At 40.5% G+C, this 24,262-nt stretch overlaps 7 protein-coding genes across 7 annotated transcripts; 3 read left to right on the top strand and 4 right to left on the bottom strand.

The window, feature by feature from the left end:
* Window positions 1-4,752: 4,752 nt before the first annotated feature.
* Window positions 4,753-6,763, bottom strand: EAE98_003363 (uncharacterized protein; the record flags this gene model as incomplete). Its single annotated transcript, XM_038950983.1, has 2 exons — window positions 4,753-6,305; window positions 6,364-6,763. The coding sequence occupies 2 exons, from the start codon at window positions 6,761-6,763 to the stop codon at window positions 4,753-4,755; spliced, it is 1,953 nt and encodes a 650-aa protein (XP_038812447.1).
* Window positions 6,764-9,183: 2,420 nt separating this feature from the next.
* EAE98_003362 (uncharacterized protein) lies at window positions 9,184-9,673 on the bottom strand (the record flags this gene model as incomplete). The annotated part of the gene is made up of 2 exons (XM_038950982.1): window positions 9,184-9,454; window positions 9,633-9,673. The coding sequence occupies 2 exons, from the start codon at window positions 9,671-9,673 to the stop codon at window positions 9,184-9,186; spliced, it is 312 nt and encodes a 103-aa protein (XP_038812446.1).
* A 2,812-nt stretch (window positions 9,674-12,485) lies between these two features.
* EAE98_003361 (uncharacterized protein) lies at window positions 12,486-12,837 on the top strand (the record flags this gene model as incomplete). The annotated part of the gene is made up of 2 exons (XM_038950981.1): window positions 12,486-12,711; window positions 12,788-12,837. The coding sequence occupies 2 exons, from the start codon at window positions 12,486-12,488 to the stop codon at window positions 12,835-12,837; spliced, it is 276 nt and encodes a 91-aa protein (XP_038812445.1).
* Window positions 12,838-14,349: 1,512 nt separating this feature from the next.
* EAE98_003360 (uncharacterized protein) lies at window positions 14,350-14,604 on the top strand (the record flags this gene model as incomplete). Its single annotated transcript, XM_038950980.1, has 1 exon — window positions 14,350-14,604. The coding sequence occupies one exon, from the start codon at window positions 14,350-14,352 to the stop codon at window positions 14,602-14,604; it is 255 nt and encodes an 84-aa protein (XP_038812444.1).
* Window positions 14,605-20,522: 5,918 nt separating this feature from the next.
* On the bottom strand, window positions 20,523-21,488 carry EAE98_003359 (uncharacterized protein; the record flags this gene model as incomplete). The annotated part of the gene is made up of 2 exons (XM_038950979.1): window positions 20,523-21,346; window positions 21,416-21,488. The coding sequence occupies 2 exons, from the start codon at window positions 21,486-21,488 to the stop codon at window positions 20,523-20,525; spliced, it is 897 nt and encodes a 298-aa protein (XP_038812443.1).
* Window positions 21,489-22,524: 1,036 nt separating this feature from the next.
* EAE98_003358 (uncharacterized protein) lies at window positions 22,525-22,818 on the bottom strand (the record flags this gene model as incomplete). Its single annotated transcript, XM_038950978.1, has 2 exons — window positions 22,525-22,539; window positions 22,579-22,818. The coding sequence occupies 2 exons, from the start codon at window positions 22,816-22,818 to the stop codon at window positions 22,525-22,527; spliced, it is 255 nt and encodes an 84-aa protein (XP_038812442.1).
* A 570-nt stretch (window positions 22,819-23,388) lies between these two features.
* On the top strand, window positions 23,389-23,607 carry EAE98_003357 (uncharacterized protein; the record flags this gene model as incomplete). The annotated part of the gene is made up of 1 exon (XM_038950977.1): window positions 23,389-23,607. One exon carries the CDS (start codon window positions 23,389-23,391, stop codon window positions 23,605-23,607), a length of 219 nt encoding a protein of 72 aa, XP_038812441.1.
* Between the last annotated feature and the right edge of the window lie 655 nt (window positions 23,608-24,262).

Raw genomic sequence — 24,262 nt, 5'->3', positions numbered from 1 at the left:
AGTAAAGATTAAGTTGCGTTAGTATAGGATTGGTAAAGAAGGCCTCCTTTTCGTGTGTTGTCTATCTCGTTCGTGGCACATCAAGAGAATGCTCGCCCATTTCTGCCACAATAATTTTTAGGTTAAGACTAGAAAAGTCTAGTCAGTATTTGTGGTTGTCATATCTATCATCTAGTCACACGTTTAGTAGCAAATCACCCTTTTCGGGAGATTGCAGAAAGATGATTGAGATTCTCCAGTACAATACCCCATAGTATGACAACAACTCTGATGAAGTTTCGATGTTTGTTGTATATCTGTATTTTCTCTCCATGTGTGTTGTATTTCATTGGACTAAAACAGATCCTTTTTGTAATTTTGGGACTCGATCTGTCATTGATAAACAGTCCTTACCTTTTGTCATCATACGTCATGATTTACTATTGAAAAATCCGGTAGAAATACGTAAATGATTGTATCACACCCGTCATTTACATGAGATAGTGAAAGTAAGAATGATGCTCCTCTTGCCTAATCAAGCCCAAAGTGACGATTCCAATTCTATTTTTTCTTCCGCCATATCCGATAGGCTGGTACCAAAAGGTCCGGCAAAACCTGTTCGATTCGAATTCCCATCTCCAATCTCCTCGTCAAATAATTCCTCTTTCGAAGAAATGACTCGATGGGTCTAGTAGCCGGGACTAACACTCCATAGAATGATTCGGAAACTTCTGCATCACATCATATCCCGTGATTCTACAATCAAGAATGTCTTTTGATGCACATCTACAATTCACCCCCTTCTTGACTTCCTATTTTGGAAGTCATTTCCTATTTTGGCACGCTAGTTGGAGGAATCACTACCCACGGCATGAGTGAATTTTGAGATTTTGTCTATACACATGTATGTTACTTGGTCAACTGACTGTGCTGATGAATATACCTTCAATTGATAGACAATTGATATTACATGTAGTTCTCTAGAAAGATTCCGAGAATATACTTTAAAGAATGTTGTTTCTCCTGAACTTTTATTCGTGCTATTGACTGTTCATCTATACATCACCAACCACAATGTCAAGATAAACATCCCGAGTTGAACATTCGATACGTAAATCTTCCCTCAATAATCATTTCGTAACCCCAATGTCCCAAGCAAAAATTTCAATCCTTTTCATTACCCCTCAATTTCCCCCTCAATCTTCAATGTTACTAAACATCTACAAATTCACTCCCAATCAGATACTCAGATACCTTTTGTATAGTAGAAACATAACTCAAGGAAGCATCGAGCCTTTCTCTCTCTCTATACCCCGTGATTTTCATCATTTGTTGCATATCTACAAATCACCCCCTTCTGGATTTCCTATTTGGGAATACTAGCTTGGAGAAGTACTACCCGGGGAAATTCAGCTGTTGTACTCTATGGTTTCCATTTTTGAATTTGACTTTATATCATTTATTTATATATTAATGTTCTAATACAAGTCTAGAGAGTTTCTATATCAGATATATCTTTACAATTTACTCAAATATGAGATTTCTATTCTCTCCGAGTCTCTATTAGAACTTACTTCTGAGTCTGCTTGAAGACTTTGAAGTGTTATAAGAATCAGATGTTGTTTCTACCTTTCTACTTTATTTACATACCTCTATAATACTATTCATATGTTTATATCTCATATCATATACTAGAATCATATAGAGATGAAATAGAAATTCATCAAACTCCAACTAACTAACTTACTCACTTATACATTCAGTTTATCTACTAAAACTAGGTATACAGCAGTAGAATATACAGATAAAAGCACCATTAGTACTTTTATCTATTCATCTTATCAGATAGACCTCTATATATCGATTATACTCTCGAAATTAATAACTTCTATAGAATACATCGTAGGATTCGAGTCTATATATAATTTATAAGATTTAATATCTTATTCTCTTATTCTCTTCTATTCTCTTCTCTCCTTATATATCATTATAAATAGATTAAGATGAAGAAGAGATATATTCAATCCTCTATACTATTTATATACAGAGAGAGAATCAAAGCTTATCTTATCTTCTAAACTTCTATTATATATACTCCTTTCTCTCTTCGTCGAAATATTGTCAGATATAAAAATCAACGAAAATAAAATAAAATAATATAAACATTCTTATCTATCTTTATTCTCTATAGTAATCACTTATATATCTTTTCTCAATCTTATTAACTCTTTTATCTCTTATTATTCTTAAAGCTCTCTTATATCTAGATAGTCTATACTCCCTTCCTTTAAAAAAAGATATCTTATTCGATATTGAGTAAAATTTAGTATAAACAAAATATATAAACATAAATCCATAATCATTTTATATCTATAAACTTATCTAATACTCATTTACATCTATTTTATCTATATCTATATCTACATCTATATCTATTACTTTCCTTTTCTCTTATATATATAAACCTCTTCATCTCCATCTCTATCTTCTTTTCTATCTTCATCTCTATCTCCATCTTCATTTCTATCTCTATCCTCTTCTTTATCTCCATCTTCATTTCCATTTCTATTTCCATCTCCATCTCCATCTCCATCTCTATTCAAATATTAATTAATCTTTCAACCCCTCATACACAACATATATAACCAAATAAAATATCCAAACACCAAAACCCCTCAAAAAACCCAAAACCCAACGTAAAAATCACAAAATCATAAACCTACAAAATCACTTACCAAATCTCTTTTATCTTCTCTTCTCTTCTCTACCTCTAATCAACCAAACTCTCTCCACCTATCTATCTATTCTTTAATCTCCTACCTATCTAGATATCTATCTATAATTATCCCCTCTCTCCTCTCTCCTCTCTCCTCTAGGAAATAGTACTGGAAATAGAAATTACTTTATTTCGTATATTTACTTGTATCTAATTTATATATTATATATCGTATATCTAGTATATATTGTATATGTCAATTTCTAACTTCTAACTTTCAACTTCTAGATCCCAACTTCCCATTCATTTATTCATTCATCTCTCTTAAAACCTATCCATCTCTTTCCTTTCCCTTCACTTTTACTTTCACTTACTCTCGTAATCTGAGAATCTCGTAGTCTCGCAATCTCAGAATTCTATGAATAGGTAGAATCAATAGAACAAATAAAAACAAAACACATAAATATCCGCATATCGATCTACACTACTTCTAAAATCTAAATCTAATCTATATCTTTATCTAATATATATTTAAATCTGCTCTATATCTAAATCTAATATATATCAAAATATAAATCTCAATTTATAATTAATTACCTAGATATCTCGTCTCTCATCTTATCTTACTTAGTAATTTATTTACCAACTCATTTACTCACCTATATATACTAATTTACATACTCATCTATATATACCAATTTACATACTCACCTATATATCAACTAACTCACCTACTTATTACTCACTCATCTACTCTCTCAAATCTCTCAAATCTCTCAAATATCTCATATCTCTCCCACCTCTCCTCAACTCCTATCCCAACTCACCTCATCCCCATCCCCATCCCCATCCCCATCCCCATCCCCATCCCCATCCCCATCCCCATCCCCATTCCCATCCCCCCTAAACTTCTCAACATTCTCGCTCTCTATACAAAAACCAGAAACAACAGAATGAAATGAAACAAAATACAACAAATGAATCGGGGAAGACTCACCTTATATATATCATCGATCATCAATCATCGATCATCAATCATCAATCATCAATCATCAATCATCAATCATCAATCATCAATCATCGATCATCAATCATCAATCATCAATCATCAATCATCAATCATCAATCATCAATCATCAATCATCAATCATCAATCATCAATCATCAATCATCAATCATCAATCATCAATCATCAATTATCAATCATCAATCATCAATCATCAATCATCAATCATTAATCATCAATCATCAATCAACATCAATACACCAAAGCCTCAACATCAACATCAACCACATACACACACACGAGAGAGAAGTAGTAGTAGGTAGGGTAGATAGATAGGTAGGTAGATAGTATTTGAAAAATACGTTTTTATGATCTAACGTCCGTTAGACATACATATTCCATGTTTCATGAAAATCTTGCCTATGACCTGACAAATTTTCATCACCACAACCACCACCAATTCATTCTCATCACCACCATCACCATCACCACTAAACACACCAACACACACCATTCATTTCTGCTTAAATCCATCCATATCATATCTGTCCTGACTTGAAAAGAAAGTAATGTAAAATAATAAAAAAGGTAAGAACTCCACCGGTTGATTCCAACTCCACGCCATCCATCCCACTTCCAACATGTTTACCAATGATGATATAATATTTTCATCGCGCGCAACATAGCATTGATTCCACCCTTGACCAACCCACTCCCATTTAAAAACAAAGCCAAGCCAGCATTCGCCAACCATCGTACAAGCATCCCCCAACCTGTCGATATATGCCCCCAATGTTCCTTCCCCTTATCCCCATCTCCATGAAAATTAGCCGGGTACCATTGACCTCAATTCCAGTGTTCCAATAAAATGATCAACGGCATATGCAGTCACGCCATCTAAAATCCGATTCCCATGGTATGTGATGATGCGTGAAGGCTAGATGTGGCCATTGCACTGTCTCTTTTGCCAACCAACTAAAAAAAGACAAACGAAAAAGAAAATCTGTTGTGACAAGTGTGTTGTAGTGTATGTATAAGTCGGTAAGGTGTATTAATTTAGTATTCCCTCCCACATTCCCGGGCGAAAAGCTGGGTGGATATTTGTTTGAGAAAGTCCTCGAGCAGCTTCGGTCGCACAACATAGTCTCTTTCTTCCAGACGATGCCGCTGGCAAAATTTGCACATCGCTAGCATGTCCACCTGGCTTGGCCAAAACGTGTGCCATACCCCCAGTCATCAACAGGTCTCGTACGTTATCATGAAGAGAAGCTTCAAGTGAATGAGTCCTACTTCGTTTAGCACCAGCTCTGTTAGATGTATGCGCGGGTTTGTCATCAACTCTGTTAGATGAGTCCACAGATACGGATTGGCGGTGCAATTCGTATAAAGTTCGTGCGGCTTCATCTAATGCATCGGCCCCAACTTCGTCGTAGCTTTCACACAATTCGGCCACTGTCACAATAACATTTCTATTCTTCTTCTCACTACACAACTTCGCATATCGACAACGCGCCTGGACATCCAGCTTTGCTGAGACCGGCGCACTCGTCACTGACGATGCAGATGAGATTGAAGATGAACGAGATGTTCTTGATGAAGTATCCGAAACCATTGATTCTGGCGAAGACATAGACGAGACCGAGTTGGCCAAGGATGATCGACGATTGCAGGAATAACCTTGTGGGGATGAGGTCAATTGACCTGCCCACTTTTCAGTCGCTTGCGGGCCGCAGAAGTTTGTCTGTGCCATGGCGAGACTCATGGATGATTTACCGAGCATGTAAGATGCAGCACTCACAGCAGGAGTGTTGTATCCCGTACTCTGGGGAGTCAATCGTGGAGTTGGGAGAAGGCCAAGAGCCGGTACAGGTCTAACAGTTGGATACGTGGCTGATGGTGATGGCTCCATGACATGAGGTGAATAATGCTTTGGAGACGAGGTGGGCTCATTGGAACCTGAAAAATGATATGCAGACAATGGCGTGAAAGGTCTCAATGGAAGACCACAAACTTCTTTGTGAGATGGACTCGTGATTTCTTTTATGTTATCCAATTCCGGGTTGAGCTGGAGAACAATTCGTTTCCACTCAACCGATTGCTCTGCGATACTCAAAGTAGAGGCTCCTGGGGATGGAGGCTGCGATGATGGTGTATAGTTCAAAACAATGTCGGTCCAACGTTGAAAAACTTTCTCGGTAATGTGCAACTCCCACTTCACAGCGAGGAGGAATGCTATTTCGTTTTGATTGATTTCCAAAGTGGGTAGTCCAGAAATCTTACTCCAAGCGCGAGACGAGTAGTTTCTGTCTTGCAAATATTTCGATGCGAGAATAAGCGCAGAGAGGAACATTCGTCGACCACATTGTAAAGCCCGGAATGATTGAGTATCATCCGCTTGCTCCATAGTAAAATCGGTCTTTGGTACAAATGGTTTGATCAAGATCAGGTAGTACAAGGCGACTTGAAGAGTCGAGTAGCTGGTCCTTGATCTTCTCAAGGTTTCTTGGATGAAGATGCGCAGAGGGAGGACACCTTTACCCATTTCGCTTCTACAAGCGACGGTTGAAAGGGGCCATATGGCTTCGACAATCAAAGCCGAAGAATCTGGGGAATGGTTGAGCGCATGGACTTGGGGATCATCAGGAATACATAGTAAGCTTACCGACGAGGCTGTCAACAAAGTTGACCTTGCGATCAGCTTGACGTATCAGGGTAGGAGGACGACCTGTGCGGGTACTAGATCCGACACTAGTCCTTCTGGGGTTCTGCCTTTCTTCTGGGGCAATTTCCACGGGTAACCTTTGTTGTGGCCAAAATTTTGTAATGTTATTTTTTTCGCAGACATCGATTGCGATAGTCGGAAGGGGAGGTTGATTTGCGCAGAAGTATGAAGGTTCGGAATCGGAGGAGGCGCTGGTGATGGAAGAGTTGTCGGATGCTTGTGAAGCTGCATCGGACCAAACTGACGACGTAGAGGAGGAAGCCGACGAGGCTATCGAGGAACTGTAAGGACCATTACAAAATGAGGTGTAAGGCGACAAATCATCTTCGCCGCAATGCATCTTCAAAGTGTTTCGTGTGTATTTGGAGTATTTTGTAAGTAAATCGGAAATGAAAAAGTTCTATGCGAAATAAAACTCCAGTCGCCGTCTGTACAAAGCCGAAATCTAGATTATAACGTTGTAGACTATTCCCAAGAAACCTTCTGACTAGATACAGGCTCGTGCAACAACGCGGTAGTTATTGCAGAAGCTAGATGATCGAGGTAGGAGGAGGGTAAGACTAGTTTGCAGAAGAGATCGCAATGATTTCTTCAGGAACGATATAACCGGTAGATTTGGACGATGTAAGACTGGCGACTGGGTAAGAAATTGAAAGACCTAAGAGCATGTTGACCTTTCCGTTTTGTGAAATGGTAACTGTTGTGATAAATGGTGGGCTAGTTTATTGGGTAAACCAGCGTCCCATCAAAGGTCGCGACTTTGGACGAGAGGGTGAGGGTAAGGGTGTGTGTGTGTATGTCAAGGGTAGTTTTGTGAAACGTATGCCTTTTTATGAAAGAGTAAAATCAAGCATTCGAAATATGGTTGTACTGTACTGTGTGTGTGGTGTGGTGTGGTGTGTAGGTGTGCGAATGTATTCGCGATGGGTAGTAAAGGAAAGTCGAGGGTTATAAACCGATGGTTGTCATTGAACAAAGGATTGAGTGGAGTGAGTAATGCGTTTTTGTGAATAGGATGAAGAGGCGAAAATTGCGAAGGCGACTGAGACTAACAAAGTTTAGGCTCGCAGTATGAGTCTTTCTCTTTCCTTTCCTTTTTTCCTTTTCCCGTTCGATAATCCTTTTCAAGACTCAGAAGTCACGATGGATTATTTGAAGTAAAGTGAAGAAGAGAAGAGAAGAGAAGAGAAGAGAGAAGAGAGAGGATCGATAATCTTTTTGATTTTTAAGACAAAGTTAACATTTGACTCTTTTATGAGAGATAGATAATATATCGAAAAAGTGTTTGAGGTGAGGCTGTGAGTCTTGGGTAGGTATGGAGAGGGTATGGAGGGTATGGATGGATGGTCTGGGGGGAAGGAGTGATATGGGTGGGTGGTACCTTTTTAGGTGTTCAGTTGTTGATGGGGTATGACTGATTTTAGTGGCAACTTGGAAGACTTGATGATCCACAAATAAAGTTAAAGCCGGTACCGTAGTGAGTAGTGAGTAGTGAGTAATAAAGTATACGGGAGTCTTGGTAGGTGTTTAGCTGTTTAGCTGTTTAGCTGTTTAGCTGTTTAGCTGTTTAGCTGTTTAATACCAAGTACGTACTCAAGTAGATGGATAATTCGTACAGAGTGAATCAATCTTATGTGTAACCAGCCAAGGTCCAGTTTCGCCTTCAGGTGAAGAGTACAAATCCGTTTCTTTTGGGAGCTTGGGTTGAATGATTGATGACTGATGACTGATGACTGATGATTGACTGGAGGGAGGAGGTATTTTATGAATCGTGTAATAGTTTTAATAAAGGATGAACAAAATACGATAAAAAAATAAATAGATAGATAAATAAATCAATCAATCAATCAACAAAGAAATCTCGTGACCCCTTTGCTCTTTGGATCAAGTGAATAATAAATAACAAAGTAATAAGAATAATGAGGTGGCGAACCTTGAAAGGATCAAGTAAATTGAATTTAGGTAGAAATGATGAAAATAGTATAACAAAAAGATGAGATCGTGAGTCGTGGGGAAAATGGAGATGGGAGATGGAGATTGACGCCTGTTTGGGGATGGATGGCTAGATGGATTAGGATTTGGATGGGTTGAGATGACACGAGACGAGACGAGACAAGACGAGATTACGGTAGCTAGGTATGAGTCGAAGATGGATGAAGACCTATGTCGACGGATGAACTGGTCAAACGGTGAGGCGGCGAGCAGGCGAAAATAAAGGGTCAGTCAGTCAACCAGGCAGGCGGCTAAGATGATTTATGAGGTGAGGTGAGTGAGGTGAGTGAGGTGAGGTGAGGTAAGGTGATGTGAGGTGTAGGAAACCGAAATCGTGTGATTGATATGTACGAACTTCGAAGTAGATAGGTAGGTAGGTATGAATTGAGCCGTGGAACTGTGAAACCGTGGTCGATCGAGGTGATAATTGACGGGAGAATTAAGAGGCCAGATGAAGGAACTCTTTCAAGGGAGAATAGCTGGAGAGGTAAAGAATAATCGTATAATGAATCCTATAAAGACAAGCAAACAAGCAAACAAACAAACAAACCGTTTAAACGATGTTGCTCTTTTTTTTTCCTTTTTTTTTATGATGCTTTTAATTCCCTTTTTTTTTAAAAGATCTTTATTTTTTCTAACAAGAATATAACCTTAGAATATGTATATATGAAAGAGTCGAGAGGTGATTGTGATGCAATCAAATGGTTTTAATTTTCAACAATAATGTGTGCAGACTTCAAGCAGCCGCCGACTTAAAAGTTTCGGGAATCATACATGTTGACGATGAAGAGGGAAGAAATCTGTGAATGCGGACGGGCATGGCTGCTGTTTTGTTACAATTCCTGCCGCGGCGAACATGGTTCTGACTTCTGTTGCGCGAATGAGCGTGGTGCGAGGGTGCTCCCATTCAATCCCATCTGAATGGTCCATTGGCTTTTCATGGCAGCACCGACGGTGATTACGGAGAGGGAGAGGAACCAAATGCTTTTCTTGCAAAGCATTCTCCCACGAGCCAACCAGCTCTGCGGAAATGATATGACTGATGAAGGGATGTGAGTGAGAAACCAGGATCAGTCCACCCCCCCGACGAAAAAATCGAGATGTGTGTGGGCACTGGCACGTACTGGGGAGAGAGAAATACAGAGCAGATGTAAGTTGCAAGCAATGTGCATCGATGAGTCTTAGCATTTGTTACTTTTCCATTTTCTACAAATCACATTGTTGGATGCGTCGCCAGTTGCAAAGCCATTGCAGCCATATTATCAGCCAACCGAGAATCATACAGTAGAACGGGAAGGAGAAGCCCCCGAATCGAGAAAAGCAAGCAAGTAGGAACGAAAGAAAGAAGAAAATATGGTGGTCATTCAAATAATCAATCAGTTGACGATTCATCAAGAAAGAAAACAACGTTGAATGCTTAGATCCGTTATGATAATAGTATCAAGTACTTATGGCGAGAGTACCTACTCATTTCAATGTACGACTGAGTCGAGTCTAGCTATATCTTTCATCCTCTACCATTCACAAAAATGATGCGACGAGAATATATTATTCCAAGAACAAAACCAGTAATGTAATTGCGAACCATCAAATGCTACCTATGCTACCTATGCTTCATACTTCTCGCCTCATTAATAACTATCCAGTAAGTTGTAACTCACTCTGGGAAATAAAACGCCCACAGTACTTCTCATAACTAGCGATGTCGTGCAGAATATGCAGTGTTCCGCGACTTCATAGGATATGGTATGATATGATAATCAAGAAGTGTAATTAAGAATTTGATCAGTGTACATGTCTCTGCTTGTTAAGCATCTGCCCTTTCCAATTTCCCTTTCCTCTTGATGATTGATCGATTACAGAGCACGCCCACCAAACATCCCCCCATTCATCCGGCTGGATGCTGCCACGCTGGCCGTATTGAGCCTTGCTTGCACAGACAGAACAGAAAATATTTCATCGCTCAGCCCGTCGCGACCGGCGCAATCAACCGATGATGACCTCGGGAAGATCGTACACAGCCTTGCCATCACTGCTGAAAGTCTCCATGTCTATCACTCAACCCATCAATCAAATGCCTTCCAAGAGACTCGCACCGCTCAGAAGAAAGAGCATCATCTAATCATCTAATCATCTACCTCCAGTCCCTAGGAATACGGAGTCTCGGCATTTGCGATCTCGGTGTGCGGTGAATATCTCATGAAACGCATGGGCATACGAATCCTCTCTCTTGCTGTTCTATTTTCAACTTTCCAAATTTCCCCCTCCTCATAACAGAAGGCAATTTCAAATTCCAGTCCGACTATCCCATGCATAGATCATCTCTGGTGCGGTGCGGCATGGCTTTGATACGGAGAATCGACACACCTACCTAGGCACGAGTGATTTCCTCAGCCTCTTCGCCATTGCGCATTCCACTCGGTACTTCCGTTTGCCCATGCGGAACCAAGAAGTCTAGAGGTTCGATTCATTTCTCAACATGCATGCTCATTATCGCCGATGAAATGTGAAATGTGAAATGATGCATTGCAAATTTAGATTCAGCTAATTGCCACTGACATTACGAAGTACTCCGTACGACGATTATTACCTACGATCATCATTCGTATCACGGATTACCTAAGGTCGTCGGGAAAATGGCGGGAATGGCGAAATCCAGAGACTATTCGGAAAACAAAGAATTACAGTATTACAAAGTACTAGGTACTCACACCAGCTTTTTGCCTTCTCACCACCACCCACCCCTCATTCCTAGTCTCACCCGCCTTGGGATTCACATCATGCAGGAAAGCAAAATAGATGCAACACAAAGACAAGGCAAAATGAAATCAGAAGCGAGAGAAAAGTAATTGGATGCGACTGTAGTCTGTAGTCTGTAACTCTTCCCTAGCCGTGTCGCTTCCGGTATCATGACCAGTTTCATGACCTTATGGTAACACACCCGGATATCACTCAGCGATATTCATCAGCCCCCTCTAAATATGGAAGAAAGGAAAGACAGAAAAGAAGAACTACAGGAAACTTAAACGTTTGTTCAGCCTTTCAAATCATTCGCATCTTTCACATCAAAATCCTGGAGATTCATAAGCGTAAGTAAGCAGTATGTAATTCTCGATGAGATCGAATCTGGTATGTCACCAGCCGAGTCATCTCAGAAGCAAAGGCTTTCTAAACAGAGGCGTCGATAGCAAATAGGAGAATCCCATAAACATTTCGTAAATAACTGTTAATAATACCCTTGAAGCACACGACCAATGACCGTGTCCAATATATCCCCCACCTTATCCGAAGCTGACATTGTGATTGGTTTGGCGACAACCAGTATAATAAGCGTGCAGCAGCAGCTTTGCTTGGATGGCTTTTTTTTTTCTCCATGCTCGTTTCCGGCGTTGTGATTACGGGCTGCAGTATTCCTTCACAGGACAGGCAGGACCTCAGTGAAGGAAAGTGGGTATCCGCTTTTTCCCCTCGTGGAATCGAGAGAAGTGGAAAATTCGAGATATTTCGTTTGGTTTGTTTTTTTGGCCATCTGCTCCGATTTGTGTACTGTAGCATGTTACGGTTATTACCTACCGTTTGTTTGTACCCAAGATACAATACTTGGTTTTGAGAAGTTCCATCTCACCAATAGCATCCAATCTAGAATCTGGCGTGTCGGGATAAGAAAATCCCACTTCTCATCTCATTTCTCATTCTCACCCTCACCCTCACCCTCACCCTCACCCTCACTCATTAACCCCGACGGCCCAAAAAGAGAATCCTCTAATATCGATTTTGGGCATCGGTATCCGGAAATCCATCGATGAGTCAATTCCATCCACTCCAGGCTGCAAAATAAAGGCGTCCAACAGAAAAGTCCGAGCTTCTCAATTATGTGCTAAGTAAAAGTAAAAGTAAATCTTTCTCCTTTGGTCTCGTTCGCCATGCGCTTGTTCTCGTCATGGTCATACTGTACCATACGAGGGTAGGTACCTACTCTACACTAGCCCGGACGCAGTCTCTATCTCGACATCACGAGAGCTTCATGTCCAAACCAGTTGGGATGAGACAAGTTACAACGAAGCGCGAGAATGCTGTTCGGGAATCTCCTTGGGCTTGACCGTAACAACGAGCGTAACAACGAATATCAATCGATGCCAGTCAGTCAGTCATCAGGTGACCACCACCCAAGTAAACACATCATCAAAAATGTAAAACACGGACGTGAAAGGGTGGCAGATGCAGATGGTGGGAGTGCTGGGTGGAATCGGGATGGATGTTCCCAGGACATGGGTGGTAATGATGAAGGAAGGATAGGTAGGTACTTATTTTCCACTTCACTGGACTGGCATCCCCGCGTTCGTTGTTGGCATTACCATTTACGATACCATAGGAACGGGATCCATTTATTGGAGGGGTGCGAAATTCCTCTCCGAAATGTAGGTCAGTCAGTCAGTCAGTCAGTCAGTTAGTCAGTTAGTCACCGGTCACGCTTTCACTGCCCTGGTCGGTTGGTGGTAGCTGAGCGACACGACACGATGAGAAACCACGCCTTCTTCAAGACGGTCAGGGAAATCTTATTCTTTCCGATAATACAAACCAATCGAGTCTCAAATCCAATGTGAAGTCTGAATAAACTGACTAGGTGTTCCTTGCTCAATCATCGAGTACAGACGAAGAAGCTGGATGGATAATTTGATACATGAGTTTGTACTTCGTAGGTACCTAGGTATAGAGTAATAATTCAGAAACTCGTTGACTATACTTCATACAGTCTCTCTCTACTATTAAAGATTCATAATACTAATACTAATAATAATAATAAATACATTACACCCTCCAGAATCCCAGTTTCCTTTCCTTATATCCTATAGTAGACAGATAATAACGTAAAGTATAATACCTACCTAGATACCTAGATACGAAATTATAATAATAATTCATAACCATACACCGAAAAACTCCGCACATTTCGATTGACTCATCTTTTATCAGTCGACCTTCCGAGATTTTTTCGCGAGGGAGATGGAGTGAGTAATTCGCTGTAGGTAGTGCGGTGAGCTGGTGAGTAAGATTTGAAATGGTTTTTACTACGTATCTATTTACTCGAGTATTTATTTGTCTTAAAGAACTATCTATATATAGAGTAGTATATATATATATACTCGTGAATACTAGATAATAAGCAAGAAGCAATTTTACTTGAGATTCTGTAAATTTATATATTTTTATTTATTTGTTAAACTTATTTTTATTTCTTCTTCTTTATTTTAATTTAATATTCAGGATAATATAATCTGAATAATTTAATCTTATTTATAAAGTATTTATCTATTTTAGTTAGTAAGTAAGTAAATAAGTAAGTGAGTAAGTAAATAAGTAAGTGAGTAAGTAAGTAAGTAAGTAAGTAAGTAAGTAAGTAAGTAAGTAAGTAAGTAACCCTCGAAATTTTGATAAGAATACTAGGTAGGTATCTAGATAGATAAAAGGACAAACTTATTTCGTGAAATGTATGATTAAGGTGGGATAGGACAGGATAGGATAGGATAGATTAGATCTAAATAATTAGAGACTAGATAGAGAGGGAGAGATACTAGATACTAGTAGATGGAAAGATAGATGAATGGAAAGGGAAATCTTCTAGAAAAAATCTAGTAGAAATGCCAAGGTTTGATCATCCGTAAATGGGAGGTGGGTATTGGATAGATGGATAGATGGATCATGGATGGTGGGATGGACGCATGCATGCATGGATGTATGGATAAGGTGATGTGATGTGATGTGATGGTGTGGAAACAGAATAGAACAGGAGAGGAGAGGACTCAGAGGAGAGAGGGTGAGGATCCAGCCACATGGTGAGTTGAGTGTGGTTTGAACTTTAGAGTCGAATTTACCTAGGTGGCTCATTGGGTAGGTAGATGTAGAGTATTGTAGGGTGGGCTGTTAAGATTAGGAATGCGGTTTCTTTTTTTTGTTCGGGATCTCGGAGTTGAATTGCTAGGGACGGGGGAAGAGGGAATGGAAAATGGAAAGGAAAATGGAAAGGAAAATGGAAAGGAAAATGGAAAGGAAAATGGAAAGGAAAATGGAAAGGAAAATGGAAAGGAAAATGGAAAGGAAAATGGAAAGGAAAATGGAAAGGAAAATGGAAAGGAAAATGGAATACTTTCGATTTGCAAGATGATGTGGTTGTTAATTATTAATTATTGATTAGGTAGATGTCGAGATGTTATGTATATAGATATACAGATATACGAAGTAGTATATTTAAATGAATATTAGTATGAATATTTATATGAGTATTAGTATGAATATTAGTATGAGTATTATTATATATATAATCATCTATCAATCTATTAATCTATATATCCATCTTTCTATTAATCAAATTGATCAAGTACACACCCTCCCTCAAATAACAACCCAGGATCCAATCCTTCTCGAAGCTTGGAACAAATCAATTTCTCGTTTCCGGTGCAACTCGGTTACTGGGACGGTTGCCTGCTGCCTACCTACCTGTTCTACCGAAAGCGGCCCCTGTTTGAATCAGATACCTAGTCAGTCTCGACTCTCTTTATCCAAATTACTTAACGCATGCCGTGTCATGTGTCGAGGGTCGAGTGTCCATGCTGCTGGGTTGGAAATTGGAAATTGGGAATGGGAATGGGAATGGGATTGAGAATTGGGATTTGCTAATGATAAGTCGAGTAGTGGAAGCGAGATAGGTTTTGTGTTGAATTTCATTGTATTGGGTAGGGAGGTAAGTAGGCAACAAAACACGCAGGAGAAACATGTGCTGAACATACTACTTGCTTGAAGCGCGTGGAAATAGATAGGTTTGGGCTTGATTTTGTATCAGGCTGAAGATGAAATGGGTGAAGTTGTTTATTTACTTTTCTTTGGGTGGGTAGTTACTCACTAGGTAGGTACAGCCTTGAAGTAAGAAGGAAGAAGTAAGAAGAGAGCCTTAGATTTGGTCGGTGAGGTAGGTGAGGTAGGTAAGGCAGGCAAGGTAAGGTAAGGCGGGACAATGCATGACAAGGCCAGGCAAGGCAGGCAAGGCAAGCAAAGCAAAGCAAGGCTATGATCTGCCTACATTCATCTATACAATACAAGCACATCATTCACCTCCATCCATCTCCGATCCATTCCTTCTCTCCACCGCCTTTTTGCTAGCTATCTACCTAGCTACCTAGCTACCTATTATCCAGAAAAGTATCCAGATACACACATACACAGTACCTACCCTACAACATCCCCAGTTCAGATCAAATCTCATCAGGCGCTGCTTATCTGTCTGCCTATTTCCATCTCATTGGCCCCCCACCCGCCAATTTCATCATCTCATTCATTTCATTTCATCTCCATAATGTCTCATGCTGGAGTTGATCATACATCACCCACAACTTACAACTTACAAATTACATCACATGTTTTCGCGCCCGGAGGATCGTCAAACAGGTGATAGCGTGTTATTTCGTTTCGTATCCTATCGTATCCTATCATCTTGTTGAGTCATAGGTAGTGAGCCGCACTTAGCTTCGCTGAGTGAGAGTTGGATGACATGAATGATGGTGGATCTTGATTATTAGTGGTTGTGATGACATGCTGATATTACGCCGCTTTCATCTTTCGTGCCTAGAACATTTGTGGGAGTTGGGAAATTCAAATTCTATAGGCTGGGGTGAGGGGAGGAGGATGCGAGGGGTAGGTGTACATGTGTAGAAGCATGGAATCGGCGGTAGGACTTGTCTTGGTGGGGTTAATACATAAGTAATAAGTATACTATGATTAGGTAGGTAGCTGGGCAGGTGGTAAAAAGTACAACCCGAGGTGGCGGGTGAGGGGAGAGGAAGGCCTTGATGACACTCAGCTGGATAATGAGAATTAAGACCGATTGGTAGGGAAAAGTCCATCAATCCTTCTCGCCCATCTCGCGGTGTGTAAGATGGATGATGGCATCAAGTGATTAGAATTTCTCACTAGTTCTCTGTGTATCGAGTGATCCTCTATTCTCTATTCTCTATGACCTTGGTTTTGATTTTGCCATCGAGAGATTTGTATATATCGCGGGGGCAAATTCATGCAGAAAAATTGAAATTTGTGATGATGTTACTCCGGACTCCTTTTGGAGGGGAGATCGAGGATGTGGCGTTGATTTTTGATTTTTGATACTTCAAGCATGTGATTTGATGATGAATCGGAGATTAGCTCTATGGAGTCTTTGGAGTGTATGTATTTGTTTGTCTTGATGAGTTGAGATGAGAGTAGACACTTATTTGTTTGAGATGCTTGGAGTGATTTCTTAGGCGAGGAGATGTTTGGGTTCCAAGGTTGTGGGGGGTTGATGGGGATGGGTTGTTTTGGATTCGGGACTGAATTTTGTCTATGATCATGAATATGATAATGATGATGAGTCTTGAGTTGGTGATGAATTGGGCTTTTGAAAAGAGGGTAAGGAATAGAGAATACAATATCTATCAAATCAAAACGTTTTGAATTCAGAACTTGTGAGATGAGATGAGATGAGATGGAATGGATTAGTTCTTTCGTACTCGATATCATTCGATGTAAACACATCGTCGCCCCCTACAAAACTGCAAGATATTGTAGAATCATAATTATATACTAAAATATCTCAGCGCGATTTGCAGGATGAATGAAATCTATCCAAAAGATCACGTAAACCTCTTTCGTAGAAATCCTTCCAAAATATGGGTTGATATAATGTGTATGTTTTATATACAAATTCGAGACTCTAGATTAAATTTCCGGACCATAATACGAGGAGGTTGAGTACCTATGAATGTTGAAAGGAAAATGAAGAAAATCGCGGTGTGGATGGGTGGATAATTAGGGTTCCTCAGTGTGTTGGGTTGTGTTTGGGTTTCTTAAGGGTTTGGGGTTGTTTTGGGGTCCTGGTGGATAGGTGAGGAATGATGGGTGATGGATTGTGGTTGATGATTGTGTGGTTATTGGTTGATGATCAGTATTCAAATCAAAGGAGACTTGATCGTTGCGAGAGAATAGAGAGATATAGAGATATAGTAAAGTGGAGTATTTAAATGGCTATTCGGCTATTGGTAGCGTATTATGGTTGGGATACTTGCGGGAGTGAGTGAGGGGGCTGGTGGGCTTAGCGAGAAGTTGGAGAGTTGTGAGATATGAGATATGAAGCATGTAGGTAGGATGATTGATATGTGTGCTTGGGCTTTTTTGTATAGATTGAAGATTTGTTAGGGAGTAGTGATAGGAGAGAGTGGTATGAAAGAAGGTAGGGAATACTAGGATGATAGGGGGGAGGAGGTCTGGGGTTAGGGGATATGGATGTGCATATGCGTATGTGTATGAATAGGGGCTGTGAAAATGGGATGAGCAAATGAATTCTAGTTTGGAAATTAGATGGCAATGGAGGAAGAACTTGTCGATTTAACATTCAGCGTAAGTAAGTACTAATGGACATGTAAACCTCCAAAAAAGGAGTCAAGTGATAATGAACATTAATCTAGTAACCATCATCTTAGAACAAAACCCTTTCATCAGCATCAGATTGTCTCTCATTTGCTTGCCCAAGAACCAATATTTAGCACTTATCTGAAGATATCTGATGGTTCCAAACCAGCAGATATATCAGTGTTTATCACTCTGAAAGCGTAGTGGTCTTGAAGTTTGAACTCAACCCAGAGTCTTAGTGAGGAAGATGGAAGGGGTCCAATAGGGGGGAATGCGTGTACTCGACACCCGGCTCGAGGAGAACAAACTCGAGTGGCATGCCCTTGCTTGTAAGTTGGCATGAAGCTTCTTCCACAACGATTCGCTTAGTTGCTGGAGTTCGTCAAAAGCTCTAAATTGGCTGATATTGCTAGTGATGCACGCTCCCTAAGATATTGGGAACTTGCTACGGAAATTCCACAATTGAATTCTTGTATAGACCAAATGGAAGAATCTCGGCAATAATAGAAGTTATTCCAGGAGCTGGTGGCACTCGCAGTGGAAGACCTTGAAATGAAATATTGGGGTTCGTGTAGATCTATTCATGACGCACCTGAGTGTGAATGACGTGTGCATGACTACCTTAACCTATTGCACCTCAACTAATCGAGACGTTATGACCTAACAGTCCAAAAGCTCCTCTGATGTATGTTATAGGCTTTACGACTTCTCATAAGGCAAAAACTCAGACAACGACATCACACCAAGCTTTACACCGGTACCCAGCTATTAGCTATTAGTAAGTCATCATAGCATTCAGTTTCATTGCGTTCTTAAAAAGTCTCGAGCGATACAATAGTGCATACAACGAATTCATAGTAACCGATTTATATTTGGTGTGATATCTGGTCTATATGAATGAATAGTTGTCTTTAGATGTCAAATAAAGGCTTTCGGGATGCTCACAATAGCACTTCATATAGATTTTTCAATCCAAAATAATTTTTGAATCTTATATTCACAATATAATCTTTCAAATCTTTCAAGGATTTTGAAATAATATAGTATTTTAATATATCATATAATCCAATGAGTCTTACTCTTTTATATAAAAAACATTTCAAATTGAAAAATCCATGTGAAGTACTATAGTTCACTTCTAACAGGTTAAATTTTCACTATGAAATCTAGTGTAGATAGAGATGATAGCGCAGTCCCCCAAGAGATAGCTTACTAAGACATTCAAGTAAAGTGCAGTTGACATGCTCAAGCCCCATTCAGTTATGGGTCGAATTCCAAAGATTAGATAGTGTACACAACAATCCATTCTGGATGATAGATGATATTGATGAGCTAGTCCTCGCCCCAGCCAACTATCCAAACACAAATTATTGTAGAAAAAATAGGACCAGAATCGTAAACAATGGTAAGAAGCAGACGCCTGGCCTTGAAAAGTACGATGTACATTCGTGCTAGCTATCCGTACCATGGAACGAGTGAATACTGATAACAAAGATGAACAACTTTTCCATGGCCCCATCAATCCAGTAGAATCTGAATGGAGCAATAGAGAAATAAGAAGAAATTCGTGTTCAGAAAGAAGCAACAAAACCATGAGTAGATAATTAGCCCAGACCTATAATCGATTGTAACTGAACTGCACGTCCGGCCAACGCTTGAAGCGAGAGGACTCAATTCTTTTCATCGATTGAACCAAAACACAGCTTGCTTGACCATCCAATCCTCCAAGGCATCTTAATTTCGAGTCCGTGGGCCCTCAAGTATACAGACAAGAAAGCGGTTGCTGTACGTTGTGAGTGTATTGATGCCGCTACATGATCATGCGCAAGGGGCCTTCAGTACAAATACAAGTACTGTATACAATCTCTTTCGTGAACTACGATGCTATTTCAAGCAATAACAACGCCAGCAAGACCTATCCCAAGCACATTCTGAGTCGCTAAATAACGCTGACTGTCCATCTACAATCATAAAGCAACGTAACCAAGACATTTCATATGCAAGTTCAACTTGGGATAGTTCGTGCCACAAAAATATCCACTAATCGCGTAGGAACCTGCATTATCGACAAACGTTGGACGTTCCAGTGCTTGAGCTAGCGATTGAGGATGTGAAGCTATATCATAAGATTCTGGACCGTTTCCACGGGAAAAGAATCAGGAGACATAAACGAGTGAGTAGAGAAATGCTGGAAAACTAAAATTGCTAGGTGGGTAACTTTTATTGATTTTCTCGGGTTCATTTGCTCAATTTCCTTCATGTTGTATGAACGTTATTCCATCTAATTTGCAAAATCTCACCCAGACACTATTATCCTCTTCTTTTGCCCATTTCTCTTCGTAACATGTCATTCAGACCCCCGTGTCTTGAAGTGTCCACTTTCCTTGTTGTGAACGAGCCTTTTGCCATATGCATTTCCTTGAATGCGGATGTGTGACTGTATATTGGACATGAATTTTCTCATATATATTCCGACACGTCAATAGCGAGAAAGGCATCCGGTGGAACACTGTTCCTAATCTATCAACAATCTTAGGAATTTTCCTCTCTCGGTTCTGATGATTGCCTTTGAGTGATCATCTGGAGAGTCTTTTGAAGATGTAAAATTGCATTTCGGGGGGTATCATTCAGCTCGTATATCGTACATATATTCTCTCCGCACTTGGTAATGCAACTCAAGCATATTCTTCGTCCTCCACTTCCTCCATCTCTACGGTCATTTGACCACCTTCCTCAGTTTCTTTCCTTTGCCCACCACTGCCAGCAATATAACCTTCTTTTTCTAATTTTTCCATCTCTTCCGGTTCCATCAAGCCACCTTCTCCCTTTCCCTTTTGCATTTTCATCCTCACAGCCGCGGGAACAAAAGCCACAGCTTCCTTCCGTAAATCTCGTATTTGTGGCTTCGCTTCATATACCGTCTTGACTTCCTGCGGTACTTTAACACCAGTTCCAGTATCCCGATTACCAAATTCCCCGCGATCCTTTCCTCCCAATGGCATAGAATTCGCGCTTGTGCCTCCACTCTTCTCGCCGTTTTGATTTTCATTCTGTGCCTGATACCGCGCCCGTCGCGCCGCGTACCATTTATCCAGTACTTCTTTGGGGAACGGAGGTGGTGTATCCCTCGGCATGGGTATTCTCTTAACCTCTTCGTCAACATCCGACCCACTACTCTCTTCATCCATGTCCCCATCTCTTCTTCGTTTGCCCAAAACACCGCTCCCGCCTCGTCCCCCAAACCCTCCTCTTCCTCCCCTGTCTCCACCAAACCCACCCCTCGACTGCGAAAACTGAGGTGCTGCATCGCCTAAAGATTCGCGCGCTTTGTTTACAGCTTTGATCTCCTTCTCTAATCCTTCTACCAGTGATCGTTCATGACTTGTGAGTTTCCCGCCAGAACTTTCTATCTTCTTGAGGTCGTCGAGTTGGGATTGTAGACGTTGTGGATTTTTCTTGGCCAGTCGTTCATTCTTCTGAGCTTGTAAAGATGCCTTACCTGAGGATAAGTCAGTATTATGCTCGAGTTAAATAACATTGTCGGAGAATTGGATGATTGATTGCGTACTTTTCTTGATAGCTTTTGCCTTTTCAGCTTTGCGCTGGGCTTGTGCGGGATTGACAGACTTTTCTTTGGGCATTGCGGTTATGGTGAAATACAGACAACTGAAGAAACCGAAATAAACTATAAGATATGGTTGAAATGGGTTTGAGAATTGCGCGGAGAATTTGTGGTCTTGAAGATTTGGGAAGTCGTTGATATTGCGAACCAACATTCTGCCAAAAGGCGGTGAAGTCGCATGATTTCAACTTCCAGTTATCTTACATGTCAGAGACAACCACATCTCATAGCGCAGAAGGGAGCAAAGCTTTCAGAACTGAATTGATAAGCAAGCTTGTTACAATTACTTGAGTTTCTTTTCCAGCGTGTTGTTAAGTTCACCAGATTCATGTGATTTATTGGAGTGGCTAGCATGCTGTTAATATCATTGGTTCAAATGGACAATCATCTTGAAAATGATTAGTTTCCCTGGGTAACTAGTTACAGAAGTTGAAACTAAGATGGCATAAGTCAATAATTGCACTTCGTTTAGCCATTCGCATAATTCCTGTGATTGAGAGCTTCTCACGTAGATATATATTTTGGTCTCAAAGTATATCGTTTGTGCTCAGATTCATGAAGTCCTGCACTCAGATATCACCCCCGCAAGGTCCTTGCTATCCATATCTGAGTTGCTAGTTATCAAGAACTGGGTTGATAAAACATGTTGACAAAACACAAATTTTGAGACTCAAGGTCAAAATCCGTCATGCCCAAGCATGACACAACTCCGACTGATTTCTGGACAGCATCCTTCACCTCTTTCAATCTGAGAGACCAAGATCTATGTAAGCCTCCATAAACATGCCAGTCCAGACCATCTTCCGTGTTCCTCTTGGCCCGGTCCAATTATTCCACTGCCGAAACCAAAAATGCCTTGGACAATCGCGATCGTCATCCAGCATCCAGACAACTAAGCCTCGGTAGCAATTGTCCGTTTTCGACAGGAGAGTATTCCATGTCATCCATGTCATCCATGAACCATTTGCTTAATCTAGACAAGAAATATTTCTCTAGATCTCACCACACCTCCATAGCATCCCGAAATAGAGACTTCTTCGAGGCCTTGGAAGAAATTAAAACCTCGCATCCTATGTTTGACTAGAAATAAAGAGTCTCGTCCGACATACGGATTCGTTTGATTCGACAACGATCTTCGTGATAAAGCATATGACGGCACGGATAGGAATCTCGGAGGGATTTCCAATCAAAGTCAACAGTGTCAAGTTCGTAGTTGAAGTAAATCTTCGAATGGACTTTGTTACGAGTTCCAAAACCTTTTTCATAGCTTTGAAGAGCTTCGACTCGAGCTTCGTGCGAAACGAGGAGTAATGAGGGGATGTCCTTTGAGACGCAAAATTCTTTTGCATAGTTGTATCGGACTACTACAACTCGGGGAGATATTGCAAGACTCCAGACAACTAAGCGAAGCTCGATAGGAAGATCCGAGAAGGGAGTGCGCGATTTGGAGCGTTACGACATAGAAACGGTAAATTTTGAGTGTCCTGGTTTAATTTTTCATTGCGTATTTGGAAAATTAGATATATGTATTGTAGATATCTTTCGATCCGAAAACGGCAGCCTAAAATATGGGTTGAACGAAACGGCGTTGTAGAGTCTCTCGCCTGTACCTTAATCAGCCTCACACTAAATTATCTTCACAAGGTAAATAAGTACTAGAAGATAATATCAGCACGAATAGAATAATAGAGCAGCAGCCGGATGCCAGCATTGGGCGCGCGTTGACATTTGGCTTGATGCTGCATCGATATTCAGCCAATCACAACGCGTATACTCTGCAGTTGAGCTATCTCACTGCATATAGTATTACAGACTGCGGGAGCGACTAAAATGGCGACACGCTAACGAGACTAAACTGAATCAAGTATTATTCGATTGCCCTTTACAAAAAAACTAGGCTGCAAGATATGAGCATTTGAATGCTTGTTCTCGAAAAGAAGCCCCTCATTTTAGCCACAGGTCTTGCTACCATTAACTATATCTGCAAGCCGTACGAGTTTGTAGGCACCTCATTTGGTGATAAAACAAAGGCTTATCGTTTCTCCCGCTCTCTCGCTCATGTCGTCAAAACTCTTTCCGACGATAATCCGCCGAAACGAAGCAAGGTTATTCTGCTTTATGGCTGGCTACTCGTTTAAAAAGCGAAATCTCGTTAAGGAATAGATCGAGTAGGATTCCGAGTAGTTGTAGCTTGTGATTGTTTGATACTCATATCCAACCACAGCTATGAATTGTATCGTAAGCAAGGTTGTGATACTTGGGGACTTCGTCGAATCTTCAAACAGAATACTACAATACCATCCACGAGGCTGCAATGATAATAAACTTGAAATGTGATTAATGTAAGCAAAAAAGAGGCAAGCAAGACGCATGTTGATCCACTGAACTTGTAGAACCAAAGCCGCAGAGTGGATTTGAAATCAGAAGGAGGTATTTATAATGAAACTTTCATATCATTACCACAATAAAATAGACAGACTTTGGGGGTCGTTGGCCTAGATGAAGTAAAGAATGCAACGGGACGAAATGAGGTAAGGTCGTTTTAGCCACTATTGAGGTGCACATTGATCAGCCGCTAGACCCCAATCACATGATTTCGCTACTCGTTTTGGTATTGCATTACTAGACCCACACATATTTTTAAGAACGATGACATGACAAGAATCTGATCGAATCACGAAGCGAGCTGTACAGACTGGCATCACAGCAAGTCGAGTAACCGCTGATCAATCACTTTACCAATAGAATACGAATATAAAATATCAATGAACCTGTTCATTGGAGTGATAAGGT

The sequence above is a fragment of the Botrytis deweyae genome (assembly GCF_014898535.1).
Source record: "Botrytis deweyae strain B1 chromosome Unknown BDEW_006, whole genome shotgun sequence".
NCBI classification, from domain to species: Eukaryota; Fungi; Ascomycota; class Leotiomycetes; order Helotiales; family Sclerotiniaceae; genus Botrytis; species Botrytis deweyae.
The sequence above is the reverse complement of the archived record's forward strand: the minus strand, read 5'-3'. Positions and strand labels throughout refer to the sequence as shown.